Here is a 14914-nt window from a genome sequence, read left to right on the forward strand (position 1 = left end):
CTGAAAGGAGAAAGCCAGCAGCAGCCAGCTCCTGACGAAACATCTTTAACTCACCCTTTGCCACTGACTGCTGAAGATATTTGAGGGCCATACAGGTTGAGGAAGACAAGCAACAAATCCACGGGATGAGATGAAGCACGGGTGCTGGCACACTTGTGAGTTTAAGCAAATTTATCCTTTGAATTTTAAAAATCTGCTTTGATAAACCCTTCTCACGACGCAGAACTCAACAGCTTTGCAGCCACCCAGAAACATCCCACTGATGGAAAAATGACTCAAACCCAGGGAAGGCGTCCTAATTTTCTCTAAAAATCACCATGAATCACTCAAAAACAAGTGAGAAAGATGCAGCCACAGCAGCAAGACAAACTAAAAAAATTATGACAACTTCTTTGGTGTTTAGGTTATTTTATACTTAGTCTCATCCTGTCGGCCTGCTGTGGCTTTGTTTTTGAACCCAGCTATCCTGTAACTGGAATCATCACTGCACACTAGAGAAAATAGGGAGAAACACCACTTCCAAGTGGCATGCAAAATGAGAAGTCCACGCTAGCCTCACAGCTTTAAACAACTCCGGAGTCGTTTACATCACTGCCAACTTCTCACAGGGAGAAACACACTCAGGAAAAGCGCTAAGTCAAAAGGACAGAACTAAAAAGCTTTCAAGCTGGTATGTCAGCGAACAAGTTGGGCTTGAAATGCCTAAATAACCTCAGGAGAACGTAGGGGGGGAGAGAAAGGGCTTGGTAGGGAGGTGGGCTATGAGGAAGAGGTGATTCCCTGCTGGGGGGATGCTCGAAACCCTACCCACAGGGCACAAACGTGGCTTTTGTCCCACTGCAGCTGCCCCATGGAACCAGAAGATTTTAATTAAGGTAGAGAAAAAAAGATGGGAATGAGTGACCACTCCTGTGGGAGGAGATAAATATTAAGAGCAATATTCCCTTAATGCTCTGCCATGACATTCTTTTGCCTTGAAGGTCATACGTGCACGTGGAGAGCTACAACTGGCCAAAGCACCCTGCCATCTAGCTATGCAAAATAAATTCACGTGGCCCACCTTTCCTCAGAACTCCTCTTTAAGGCTCCACCAGCTGCCAGAGAACTGGCCCCGCCACAGAGCCATCTGCCTGCATGACCCTGAAAACAAGCCCGCTGTGAATGATGTTGATTAAGATGTACATCCTTCACTTTGAGCTCAAAACCCTCGCACTGAACTATTAAGGCTCAACTTCGCTTCCTTACCTCTACTTCAATCACCCTTCCAAATTCCTCTTTAAGAAAACAGGAACGTGGTGACAGATCATCTTCAGCACACCAGCAGTGGCTCAGCAGTTTAACAAATCACCCTACTCTTCATTTTCTCACTATTAGCCTGCGTTTTTAGACTATTCGTGGGGCATTGTGTCCTCATTAACGCACATAAAAGGCTGGGAACACTATTGCTGAAGTTATTCTCTGGAGAAAGCCTGTCACCAGGCGAAGGGAAGAACAAACAGGTTGCTAACACCTGCAGTCCAGCTCTGCTGTTTGAGTTTTAGGTTAAAGGAAATGCTCTTAGGTTCTCTAATCTTTCCTGCTGCTCCACACTAAAATTCCTTTATCTGGTGCAAGGATATGGCCCCTAAAGGGAAAAAAATCAGGTGTTCCTCACTGGGATTGCTCACATTCAAACTCAAGCTGTGGTTTTTAGCCCCTTTGGTGCTTGTCCTGGGATGGATCCCATGCTTGAGTAAGCTCCAGGTCTGCTGGGGGACCTGAAAGCTCCGTGATCCATTTGGTTTGCTGTTCCTCATCTGGGTACTCCTGCAGCCACAAACACCTTCCTCCCTCAGTTGGGATTTCACAGCTGTCAGAGCTGCAACGCGCTCCCAAACACACCACGTGGCACGCAGCAGCCACCTAAAACTCCATCTCTCTCTAAAAAAAACAAAGCACACATCTCCTCCTGGGTGTTCCTCAGTGTGGGTTTACGGCTTCTAAAGATTCCTAGCCCCAGACAAACCTCTAACCCTTTTTTCCTTATTTTCCAAGTCGGTAAATAGGCACAGCTGAGCATAAATGCTTCTCTCACATGCAGCTCCTCTTGCTGTCTGAGGACGCTGGACATTTCTGTCTTCACTGAACACTTCATCCAGATTATCTGGAAGTTCACCAGAGCTTAGGGTGAGAAGAACAGGACCGATGGTCCTCAGCTGAAACCCACCTTCCTCAGAAGCCTCCTTTTGTGAGCCAAACCCACCAGACCGCACTAATTTTTGTGTGGATCATCTGGGGAACGTAACAGCCCTAGTTCTTCCCAACATGGTCTCAGCTATTTGTTATTTCTCCCACCTTCACACAACGCTCATGCCCTTTACAGGTCAAAACTGAAGCCATAAACGGATGGGTTTCAAACAAAAAAGCCTCAGATTTCCTAAAGCAAGAACTTCTAAGCGGTACTTTATTAGCAACACGCTAGCTCTGCCTGCGCTCTGCAGTCACCTGTGCAGTGCCAGCTTTGAGACCAACGTTTGGGTTTAACAATAAAATAATTTAGAACACTTACATGGCTATTTCGAAGATAAAAATCTGGAGGAGGGATAGGAAAGCCTGGAGTAAATGAAGGAGCAGGCTTTAATCAGCTGGCGCACAGCTTGCTTTCTTATGATCATGTACAGCTCCATTGTTCTGTGGCATCATAATCTTACGCACTGAAGAGAAGATTAATCCTCACTGCAAATTAAAGTCTAAGATTAGGGTGCTTACACAACACTGACTAATTAAAACCTACTTTTCCATTAGCATTACATTCTTACACTTCTACAGGTTTTGGATGCAGGACTGAGAAATACAAAGAGCCCAGGAAAACGGCTGAGATTTAGAAGGGGAGAGTGCATGGGCAAGGCAACAGAAAACGAGGGGCAAAGATGGAATTTAGGGGGGAAGAAGTTAAAGGATCTCCCACCCTACACTGTCCCTATAACCGCTCAGCGGGAAACAAAGTCAATTCCCATGTCTCAAGAGAAATCACTCTGAAATAGAAGTGGGGCAGCACTGACCCCAGGGCAGGTAAGAACCTCACCACTTGAACCAACATCAGTGAATTTGGCACACTTCTCCCTGGTCCTTATAAAAAACAAGGACAGAGAGAGAGGAGTCCCTTCTGATCCAAACCCCAGTACCTAGTCGGTAGTAATATGCCTGAAAGAAAAGCTGTTTGAGAAACACTGCCAGGAGCCTTAAGCTTGACATAGCAGCAAAAGCACCTACCCCAGGTGCTAAGAGCAGGGTGAGAACAAAGACAGCCACGTCTTCTGGCAGTGTCACGTCTGGGTATGCTCAGAAGGGATAAAAAAGAAACTAGTTTTAAGACTCCAAAGATCAGCATGGAGAGAAGAAAATGTACTGCCACAAAATGCCTTTATTTTATATATATATGTATATATCAGAAAAATATCTTTTTAAATGATATAGAAATGTTTTTGATATACATATACACACATCATATAAAAAATAAATCAGAAATGCAGCCAGCAAGGGCACGCAAATCTCACAGCAGGTACTCAGTTCTGCAGCAGGTCAATAACACCACCTGCTAGAATTCATACAGCAAGAAACCACTGCGTCTGGAAAAGGGGAGGAACAATCAGGTGTCTTCACTTCTGAAGTTTATGTTCTGTGATCAATCCATACGCACCCAGAGGGACCCATTTAGGGCTCATCTCTCTCTGCTTCCTGTCCCTCTGATCCCTCGTCTTATTTGCGAGGTCCCACAAATGGCACGGTGGGGAGAAGGAAGTGCTGGTGGTGTACTTGGCTGCAAAGAGGCTGGCAATCATCACGTTAAACCACTTTTCTTCATCAGGAACAAATGCTTTGATAGCATGCTCTCAATCTCCGAGCTACCAACACTTACATGTTCGCTGATAAAAAAAAGATATTTGATTACAAAACTTGTCTGACAGCAGCCAAAATCACTGCTTGCTAGATAAATAAGTCCTTCAAGGCCAAAGGAATATTAAGCAAAACAAGGGAGGGAAGATAGTTCTCCACGTTATAGCAATAATAATCCAAGAGGTGGGTAAGCAAGATGGGATTCCTCAGGGGAACGGAGCTAATTTAACTTCCATGGCCTTGTCCAGCACGCAATCTGCGTAACACAACGGAAACAGCTGATAAAACAAACAAAAATGAGCACCAGAAGTAAAACAGCAGAGGCCAGCACCTTAAATACTAAAATAATTCTCATAGATTTTGTTTTAAAGTACTGACTGGTACTGAACTCTGGTCAGACTGTCGCCCTGAACCTGAAGTCCCACAGCGCAGCAGACAGACCCCGTTAGACGGTTCCCGTAAGAAAACCACCCGCTCACAGATCAGGGATCATTCTGAGAACACCCTGAGGCAGCACGAAGCACGGGGAGCCCTGCGGCGGCTGTGCTGTGCAGAACTGCAGGGCAGGACAGCTCCCAGCGCCGTGCAGCCTCTGCGAGCACCATCTCACAGCCTCGGGCCCTGTAGCGACCGGAGCACTGGTGTGCCTCATCCTGCAGCCCCTTTAGAAACAAGGAGCGGGTGTGGAACAGCTCCTGGGGTGCAGTGGAGGCAAGCAGATGTTGTGGAAGTTATGGCTCCGTCCTACCCTAAGAGGTAACGCGCTGTTTTCCTGGGATTAATCAGGATGTCTTGTGCCAGTATTGCTGGAACGCGACAAAACGGCGATGGCATGACTCGTTCACTTATAATTATCGAGGAATTGGGTTAGTGTAAGGACTTCAAAAGGTGACTTGCTGATTTGGGGGGTTTTGAGAAGTATCAGTAAGTTCAGGTTGGAGATGAGGAAGCATTTCTGCTCAGGAAGAGCAGTCAGGCATTGGGACGGGTTGCTCAGGGAGGTGGTGGACCAGATCTTGGAGGGTTTTTCCAACCCCAATGATTCTGTGATTCTATATTCGATGATTCTAAATAAGGTTTCAACAGTTCCTCCAACGAGGCAATCAATGGCAGGGGAAGAAAAGTACAATGAAGGTACCAATGGCAAGACAACAGCTGTAGGAATTCTCTGTTTTTACTTTATATTCACTCTTTCTTGTAGTGGAAGCCGTTACAAAGTCTGCTTATAGAAAGCAACGGACGGAACACTACAAACTAGCAACCTGAATACTAAAACCAAATTTCAGAGAATTATTTTAAAGCACCCATTAGCATTGAAGGCTAAAATTAGAGTGTTTTCTTCTAATTTATCTGCTGATTTGGTAGCCACCAGAACAGCAAGAATGGCATCACAGGGTACTCTCACAGCCAGAGGAAAGAAACCCAGAGCACGAGCTAAACTCCTCTGATGGTTTTTATTGGAAATCGCTGTGGAAAAGTGCTACTGAGAAACCAAGACGCACAACCCCCCTCATAAATACACCAGCTGAATCACGCGGGTCCTGCTGCCTTGTTCTTTTATGCTCCCAGCAGTTAGAGGAGGCTCGGAAGTGAGAGCTGCTTGCCAGCCAGCATCACAACGCCAGCTCGAATGGACTCGATTCAGCTCCGAGCGCTCCAACCGTATGACTGGAACATTAAATACCGCCTAGGAAAAACTAAAAATCTGCTTCCTTCCCGCTAAACACAGACTTAAGGGGCAGCCTAGGCTAATAGAAGTCAAAATGTACTTACACAAAGCCAGAGATTTCCATTCTTCCTCCCGAGCACCCCTGCAAACTCCAAAGTGGTGGTGTGGGCACCTGTGTTTGCCACCCAGAGACAAACGTGCTGCCTCGCCCAGCCCTCCTGTTTCCCATGGGGCATTCAAACATCACCCTAGCCCACCCCAGGCACAAAAAAACAACCTACATGCTAATTACGCAGGCAAAGGGAGCGCTACCCACATCCCCAACGCCCCCACGGTAAGTTTACGAGTGGTTTTGGCACTGAGCTCATACCCCAGCTGCAGTCACGGCGTTTCACACAGCTCATGCCCCCTGTGCAGATGAGCAGAGCAGGAACATTTCCTTCTCCACTGATTCCTTTGCCTAGAGAAAGCTCTTTTATGAAGATAAGAACAATTACAGCACCTCTTCTGCCTGGCCTGTGGGTCTGTACAGCCTGCCGCTCCGCTTCCAACGAGGGCCATAAAGAGGCTATTAGGGAAAGTGAACGTGATATTTTGACAGTTCTCTGAAATCAGTCGTTTAACATGCAACAAAAGCCAGAAAAAAAACACAACACAACGTTGGCCATCACCACCAAGTTATTTGCAGCAATGGGCATGCCATTATTCCTGGGTAAATCCCTTGTGTGCCCACATCTGGAGCAATGTGCCATTCCCATCCCTGCGCCTCGGCAAGGACCGAGCTGGAAAAAGGCAACCAAAACGAGCCTGGAACGAAACAGCTGAGCTGCAAGAAGAAAGCCCCGACAGCTGCAAGACTTCAAGCTGGAGAGGAAAAGCGCCCTGGGGGTAAAACTGAGGTTTCCAAAATCACACGTGCAATGGGGGGGGTTAACTGCAGAATACTGGAACAAAAGGGTACCGAGCAGGAAACTGGTTTACAACCAGTTAGAGAATAAGCACTTCTTGGTTTTCACTGAAGGGGGAAGTCAGCATTACACGTGTTTTTCTACCTAGCCACAGCCTTTGGCATTCCATTCCAAATCCTGGTGCAGCCTCCCCAAGCTTTTGCATCCACAAAATTCTTTCACAGCTCTTCTGCAACCACCTGAAGGCTCTTTGCTTTGACTCAGCTTCCAGCAGCTTCGTCGGATGGAGCCTGGCCCCTGTGCTGGAGGAGACAGCGCTCCATCAACCCCCCCAAAGCTCTGCGTGCCCCCAAGGATGGTGGTAGCTGTTTTCTGCTTTAAAATCAGGCTAAAGCAGCAGTCCAACATTGCTCATATGAGCCACGTTCCCTAAGCCACCATTCTCCTCTTCTCTGGACCTCTTTCAGTCCAAACGCAGTCGTTGGGGTAGCCCAGGACTTTTCCCAGTGCTCCAGCTGTTTGGGAACCTCAGGACTGCAGAACACCACAGCAAGAGCTGGCCTTGATTCTCTTCCTAATTATTCCTAGCATCTGATTTGCCTCTTCACTTTCATACTGCTTTGTCAAGCTTCCAGGTGAGATTTCAATACAACAAACCATCACAAGGCCAAGAAAATAAGCTGACCACTACCGATGTGATGAGCATTATTCCCCCTAACACATAAAATATTTATTATTTTGACTGTCCTCCACAATTTTATGGCTTAGTGCAGCTCACAAATATAACCAAAATCTCTGTAATACTTCATTCTGGTTTGGCTTTAGCTTTCAGTTATTCACAGCAGTATCAAGAGGCTCTCATCGCACTGCTAACCACCTGCTCCTCACCAACAGAAATCCACCTTCACCACACCTCTGCGAGCAAATCCCAGATCTCTTCAATCCACTGAGTTTCACCAATTCCTTCAATATCTTAAGTTCCACTTCTCAAGAGGCAATAAATACTTATTCACACAATCCCTTGTTCACACTTTTATCATGTTAAACTTGCTTTGGCTCCGTTTTCCTCCTTACAGGCAGGATTTTCAAAAGGTCCTCGCTCAGAATTTCCCAGCATCATTTCTAAAACCATCTTGGCTCCTGTTGCCACGTACCTGGCCCAACTGGAATCCCTAGCCACAGCCAGATGAGTGGATAAAAAAAAAAACAAACAAAGAAAAACAAACAACAAACACCAGGCCATAGTTCTTTCAAACAAAGCAAATGGAAGGGTAAGAATCTCTATTTTCTTCCTGCAGCAAAAAGCTTGTCGAGCCTGGTTCACAGCCCTTCCGTGGAAAGATTAAATAACACAAAGCCTTGGCTTTATATAACAGCAGCAATTAAATTAAGTTTTGGTATTGTCAAGAAAAGCATTCAAAGATGAAAACATGACTACTGTTTCTTCTCTCTCTGTTCAGCACAGAGTATCTACCAGCAAGGGTTCCTCAGCACTTCAAAAAAATACAAACAAATTTGTTTTGCACAAATCTCTCACAGAAATACTGGAATAGGCTGGAAGTGAGACGTGCCCAATATTCTGTATTTCTCCCCCAATTTTAGGCACACCACGGAACACCCAACAAGGAAACCCCTTTGGCAGGGTGGGCAACAGGATGGAGAACAGACTGCAGTGAGATGAGGTCTTGTATAAACCAGGCTGTAGAGGAAAAGACCAAGTATGGATCTGAAACCCCATCAGGAGAGTTCTCCAAAGAAAGGTTAGACAAGCACCAGCAGAAATGACTTTTAGATTAGCAATTCCTATTATTTTCGTGATACCTCCTATTGTCCTCCAAATTTTAGAGGAGTACAAAAAAGCCAGACGCTCCAAAACCACCAAAGAACACAGCCTTCAGAACTGGAAGCCTTCTCTTCATTGTTCAGTATGCTTTTCCTGGCATTTAGTTCGGTGCCAGACCATTCCAAATATACATTCTTGATCTGTCTAAATATTTCAAGTAACAGATTTAAATACAAACAGATCTAGAGTATTTAATTCAGTTATACCCAAAAAGGCTCATTTTGTAGTCATAGAATATTTTAGTATGCATTACAATACATCTTTTCCAAGTGGTGTTTATTGTTGTCTTTTTTTTTTTTTTATAATATACTGATTTTTTTCATTTTTATTTCTAATATAAACATCTTCTTGGCTTCTGTTAAAAATTATTCAACAATTAAAGGCCCAAACCGTATAAAGTGATGAAAAAATAATAGTCCTACCTCCATCGCCAACGCCGCTGTTTGCTGGTCATAATGATTCAGGAGATTAGGCATGAAGGTGGTGTTGTAAGGCAGGTCCTGGCACATCCGCAGGATGATGGGCTCGCAGGAAAATAAACTGTGCCCTCTCGAGTGCCCCACCAAAACATCCAAAAGCCAAAGGTAACAGAGCATCCAGCTACCGGCCATCCTTCCACGTCGTGAATGGGGCCAGTTACTGAGCCCAGGCAGAAAGCTTTTTTGACAATTTTTGTGCCTTCTGATTTCACTCCAGCAGCAGTATTTGCAGTCCGTGTTTAAGGCTCTTCAAAACTGGGACTCTCTTCGTGCACAACATCGTTAGCTCAGCCCCAAAGACGATGCAGTTGAGTGAGGCATCTTGCCTTGCCTTTCCGCAGCCTCATACACCACGTGTTACGTCAAGGAATTGAGACGTTTAACCACATTCCCACACGATTGACCCCATCCTGACAGAACGGCAGCCAGGTTACATTCTTCTCTCGTCAGGTCCCCTAAGACAAAAAGAAAACGCAACAAACAGCACACGTTAGAAGTCCCGTCATTGATTAAAATATTTCAGTTGTAAACAGCCTGTCGGGCAAATCGCTTCAAATTCTCACTCAGAAGGTCCCTTGGCAATTTTTAATCCTGGTTTTTGACTTTTTCTGGTGGGGAAAAAAAAAGCAGCATGCTGTAAAACTCAGCCTGAAAAGGGGGGAAAAGGGGAAAAAGAGGAAAATATTTTTTTTTAGGAAAACCCCACGCTTTGCATTGCGCCGTGTGAGCAGCGCAGTCGTCGGCCACGCTGAAACCGAGTTGCTTCTGACTCAGCCCCTCCGCTGGTGCATTCCCAGCGATAGCATCTTTGGGTGCAGGGCCACAGAACTTCTGCTGAATAATTACCAAACACAAACAAAACAGTCGCCACCACCAACCCGCAAGTCCCGGCTTGCAGGGAGCTGCTCTGCCCGAGCAGCTGCGCTCGTGGCTCGGCTAGCTGTGGCCAAACAGAGTTTTAGTCCTGCTGGAAGCAACTCGTTGTGGGTTGTCCCTCACCCATTTCACTTGCACACGCGTCTCACACCTTGCAGTGCTGAAACCATCCCAGCAGCTCCGGGTAAGACAGGAGAGAGCCTGCCCTGAGCTTTCTACAAACACCGAAAGATGGAAAATACGCGGGTGCTGCCTCTCGGTGTCCTGCTGGCTCCACTTTGCCTACAGAGCGGATCTAAACGGCGCCCACTGCCCAGGCGGGCTCCGTATTTTCTTGGTGTTAAGGGGCTGGAGAAGAACAGGACCTCAGCACATCACACCCAGCTGCAGGAGAGAGACTCTACAACTTGGAGGCTAAAGGTAACAGAAAATGAGAAATACTGCTTGAACCAGACAACCCCAAGTACTCCAGCAGCATTCCCCAGAGGAATCACAAATTTGAACAGACTTCCATCAACCTGGAGAGATTAATGGGTTTTCTTCAACAATCAGGAAGGGAACTGAATTCTACGAGTTAAAGAGGGAAGAAGTTTTTCCCTTTCTCCTTAACTACTTCACATCTATAAGTTTGAACTAACTGGCAGTCTTCTGCTGGTTATCAGCTGACCACAGGAGTTTTATAGGCGTATTTTTGTGTACACAAGCCCATCTTATGGCCAGAAAAATTAAACGCTGTACACCTCTAAACCCTCATACACCTTGCGGGTTGGACTAGATAATCCTGAGAGGTTCCTTCCAAGCTAAACAACTCCGTGCTTCTCTTTAAGATCACGTGAAGCAATGGTTTTGGCTGTAGCTGTCCAAGACAGGCTGGTAAAAACAAACAGGCAAGCAGGAAAAAAGAGCAAAATGTTGAGCACAACCACATGAAATTAGCAATTTCTCAGGCTTATTTTTCAAGAACCTGGAACTTCCGAAAGAGAAAAAACTGAAAACCCAACAAAACCTGCACGAGCTGCTCCACCTCCCAGGCAGCATTGCCTAATCCTGAAGGTTTCTGCCTATTCTCACCTGATGAGAAAATTATAAATTACAGTCAGACAAACCCAAATCCTGCTTAGTTTTGTAGAAGCTGCCTCACCCCTGTGAATCTAGCCCTTTGGTTTTAACAGCGGTTCCCCGAGTCAGGAAAAGAAACCTTCTTGGTTTGTTCTCATCTCCAAATCCCTGCTTCTAATTTATTTATTATTTTTTAAAGACTTCAGCCACCAACTCAGGAAGACTCCATCAAACTACTTCAGTGCAGTGAGCTTGCAGCATGGATTAACAATCCCCTTTTTAGCGTGGTTCCTATAATTCAGACGCTGTTCCAGCAGCAACCAGGAGCTAACGCTTCCTACGAGAGGTCCAGAAGCAACATAAAATGAACTCCCACCAGGTCTCGTGCCCAAGTGTGAAGCACAGACATTGGGAAATCCAAGTCAGGATCTTGAGCCTTGGGAAAAACTCCAGGAACACTTCACACAAATCATCATCTTAACAACATTCTGACTCCAAACAAAGCCACCCATCCTTTTCCCATCCCCATAACCTCAAAGTGAAAAAAAACAACAAAACAACAACAAAAAAAACATGCATACATTCAGACTTACTAAGGCATGAAGAGTCTTAACTGCAGAAAAAATGATAAAAATTCATTGTGTCCATTCAGGACTTTTCCATTTTATGCCCGGGATCCCATTACCATACAGCACCATAAAGAAAATGAAGAAAAAGTTTAGCAGAGCTACAAAGAACACCAAATTATGTAACCCAGTCATCCAGCGCCCTTCCATGGGAAAAAAGAAACAAATCTAGGTGAAATTCAGGAAAAAAAACGACCGCATCATTGCGAAAGGAGACGGCAGTTTCGCAAAGCAGCATATAGATGACCAATTAATTGGTGCAGACAGACGAGTGCTGTAATAAGCAACCTTCAGTGTCAAGATAGCTCCTTACCACAGATCCAGCTCGGTGTGCTCTTTGTTAAGCCTCTGCCTGTGAAATGTTGTGGTTATTTTTCTATGCACATCAAAACAAAACGCACCACTTTTGGTGACACCGGGGATAAGGGAGGAGGAGGAGGGGATGCCTCCCCGTCTACCCCAAGGCACCCCAAAAAATCTGCGGGCAAAAGGGGTAGGAAGCAGCCAGTTTGTTGGTGTGGTTACGCGTTTATACATTATTTATAACCAGGCAGGCCCATCCAATGCCCGCTGCAAAGGCTAAATGAAGACATGCAGAGATTATTAGAAAGGATGGAAAATCATGAAAGGAAAAGGTTGAATCCCACGAGTATTTTTTTAATTTTTAAAGACATTTCTAAGTTACTACTACAGCAGGAAGGGAGCAACGAGGGAAAAAAAAAACACACACATTTGTTAGCAGGAGGCTGTGGCTGAATATATTCAGGGTTACCTCTCCCGGAGGTGATACGACAAACCAGACTCCCCCTGCATGAGCGGGAGGACGAGGGGAGAATGTCACCTTCGTCGTTCCCCACCCAGCTCCGAGCGGGGAGAAAGAAAAGGAACTCATCGCACACGAGCCCCAGCAGCGCTTCCCCAACCCCTTCCCACCCACACCGAGGCACAAAAGGAGGCTACATTCTTCTCCTCGCTCCATTTTCACGAGTCGGTGGGAAAGAAACTCCAGCGCTGGACTCCCCTGGTGGTGAGGGAGACCCCCAGCATAACCCCCAAAAATCCTCTGCTCCGGGGAGAAAGGAGGGCACACGGCAGCGGCCCCGCAATGCTCACGCCGCTCCAAGGCAGAAGGGGGAAAAAAAATGGACAGCAGCATCTCCGCTCGCCCTCCTTCAGGCTGGGGAATCTCCTTTGGAGATACCCAAAACCTGCCTGGTGCCATCCTGTGAGATCCTGTTGGAGTGTCCGTGTGTCCGGAGGGACAGCTCTAGCATCTCTCTCTGTCCGAGCCCGTGGTGAGCTCGGGGAGGTGGAGGGGATCTCCCCTTGGCATAGGTGGGGAGCAGGGGGGTGCCTGAGCACCCCCCTATTTGCCCCTCAGTGTGCTCACACAGGGCTCAGCATCCTCCAGGGGAAGGGAAGGGAAGGGAAGGGAAGGGAAGGGAAGGGAAGGACACACACAGCTCCTGGCCTCCCAGCTTCATCCTACAGCAAAGGGACGGGGCTGGCATCCCCCAATCCCCCCAAGAATCCCCCCAAGAATCCCCCCAAGACCCCTCAGGACCCCTTCAGATCCCCCCCAAATCCTCCCCAGACCCCTCAGGACCCCTTCAGATTCCCCCAAATTCCCCCCAGACCCCTCAGGACCCCTTCAGATCCCCCCCAAATCCCCCCCAGTCCCCTCAGGACCCTCCCCAGTCCCCTCAGGACCCTCCTCAGGCCCCTCAGGACCCCCCCAATGACGGGCACAGGGGGATGCAGCCAACTGGGAGGGGGAAAAAAGGGGGAATGGGGAAGGAAAGGGGCACCACCAGCATCCCCAACCCCCTTCCTTCATCTTCATCTTCATCCTCCTCCTCAGGGCGCTGCCAGGCATCGCCCCCCCCCGAGTCCCCCTCAGCAGGGGGAAAACGGGGAGGGGGCAGCGGGGAGGGGACTTTTATGAGGGGAAAGGAGGGGATATGAGGGGAGACTGAAGGAATATGAGGGGATTTGAAGGAATATGAGGGGATTTGTGGGAGCATGAGGGGATCTGAAGGGAGACTGAAGGGATCTGAGGGGACATGAGGGACCCTCCCCTTATAAAACGCCCCCCCTCCCACCCGGTCACCACGAGCCGGTGCCCCTGCCCCCGCCTGAGCCCTAAAGAGCCAGAAGGGACACCCCTGAGGACCCCCGACCCGTGTTTTTCCCCCCCGGTGCCGCCGTTACCTCAGCGCGGCTCCCGCCGCCGCCGCCCCGCTCCTTCCCCCCTCAGGTGGCGGCGCGAGGCAGCGGCCGCGCCCCCTCCCCCCCCCCTCCCCTCCCCTCCCGCCCCCGCCGCAGCGCCGGCCCCGCCCCCTCCCCGGGCCCCGCCCCGCCTCCCTTCTCCCCGCCGGGGCGAGGGAGCCAATCAGAGCTCGCCGCGCCGGGTTGCTAGGCAGAACAACGCCGAGCGCTCTGCCTCCCCTCCGCCGCTTCTGATTGGAGGAGAGCGGTTGCCGTGGAGACGGGATGCGGCCGTGAGGCGGGGGGGGGGCGGGAAGGTGAGGGGCGGCGCGGCCCGGCCCTGAGGGATTGGGGGGGTCCATGAGGAAAACAAGGGGGGTCTGGGGACAACGGGGAGCTGAGGGGGCGAGTGAGGGGACCTCAGAACCAGGTGGACACCGAGGGGACATTTGGGGGCGGTGGGAAGCTGGGGGGGGGAGAATTGAGGGGAGGGAGCGCCCTACAAGGAGTGGGGGGCGTGAAATGGCGGCCCCTTGGGGTGGGGGGCGTGAGGGGCTGTGAGGGGTTGACAGGACCAGGGAGGGGGTATGGGGTTTGGGATGGGTCCCTGGGATGGTGGGGGGGTGAGGGTGGTTGGGGGGTGCGCAGTGTCCCAAGGGAGGGGGCGTTAAGGGGCTGTAGGAGCCCAGTAAGGGGGGCAGCAGCACTGGTTTGGACTGGTGGGTGGCTGGGGTGCGCTGCTGGCCTGTGAAAGGGTGAGGGGAGCTGTCAGGGTCCAGGATTGGGGGGGGTTTGAGGGGCTGTGAGGTGAGAGCATTGTGGATTGTCCAAAAATATCAATAAAAAATGGTTGAGATTGAGGGTAGAAAGGGAAACATTTCATTTTCTTGAGTCTCCTTCTCTGGAGATGTCCAAAACCCGCCAGGATGCCATCCTGAGCGATGTGCTCGGGGTGCCCCGCTGATCTCCAGAGCTCCCTGCCAACCCCCACAGGCTGATTCTGTGGAAAGGGACCTGCTCTTGTGTGATTTAGGATCAAAAAGGTATTGGGAATCAATACTGATCAATTCCCTGCGTGTAATATCTTAGGGACAGTGCGGTGCTGTGACAGCCCCGGGGTGGACGTCGGCCCTGCAGGACACGAGGAGGCTGCTGTGGAACCAGAGCTTGGAGCAGATCCTGGAGAACATCCGTAACGTGGACACAGAGGAGAGCAGGCAGGTATCGGAGTGGAGATCGCTGGGTTTCTTGGTGCTCTGGACACCAGAGATGGTCCTTTTGGAGCTGAGTGGGGAAAAGGAAGGAGGTTTGGAAATTAAAGCACCACAGCATGGGGTTAGGGGGCAGTGGCATGGAGGAGCACAAGGGAT

General features: G+C 48.8%; 2 protein-coding genes across 9 annotated transcripts in view; one reads left to right on the forward strand and one right to left on the reverse strand.

Annotated features, from left to right (window-relative positions):
• Positions 1-13673, reverse strand: part of FZD3 (frizzled class receptor 3) — a 53414-nt gene extending 39741 nt beyond the window's left edge. The window contains exons 1-2 of one of the 3 annotated variants that reach the window (XM_038177717.2): positions 13548-13673; positions 8719-9230 (exon numbers count right to left, since the gene is read on the reverse strand). In XM_038177717.2, coding sequence (XP_038033645.1) covers positions 8719-8907 — 189 coding nt within the window. In that variant the 5' untranslated portion in view covers positions 8908-9230; positions 13548-13673. Of the gene's footprint in view, positions 1-8718; positions 9231-9774; positions 9983-10391; positions 11459-13547 lie in introns of those variants that run through there. The other 2 variants (XM_072036582.1, XM_072036583.1) reach the window with 2 other exon arrangements.
• Positions 13674-13740: 67 nt separating this feature from the next.
• FBXO16 (F-box protein 16) overlaps positions 13741-14914 on the forward strand; it is a 38573-nt gene continuing 37399 nt past the window's right edge. For 3 of the 6 annotated variants that reach the window (XM_072036587.1, XM_038177597.2, XM_072036588.1), the window contains exons 1-2: positions 13868-13974; positions 14634-14765. The gene's annotated coding sequence lies outside the window, so the exon portion shown is untranslated. The other 3 variants (XM_072036586.1, XM_038177598.2, XM_072036585.1) reach the window with 2 other exon arrangements.

The sequence above is a fragment of the Anas platyrhynchos genome, chromosome 3 (assembly GCF_047663525.1).
Source record: "Anas platyrhynchos isolate ZD024472 breed Pekin duck chromosome 3, IASCAAS_PekinDuck_T2T, whole genome shotgun sequence".
In the NCBI taxonomy this organism is placed as follows: Eukaryota; Metazoa; Chordata; class Aves; order Anseriformes; family Anatidae; genus Anas; species Anas platyrhynchos.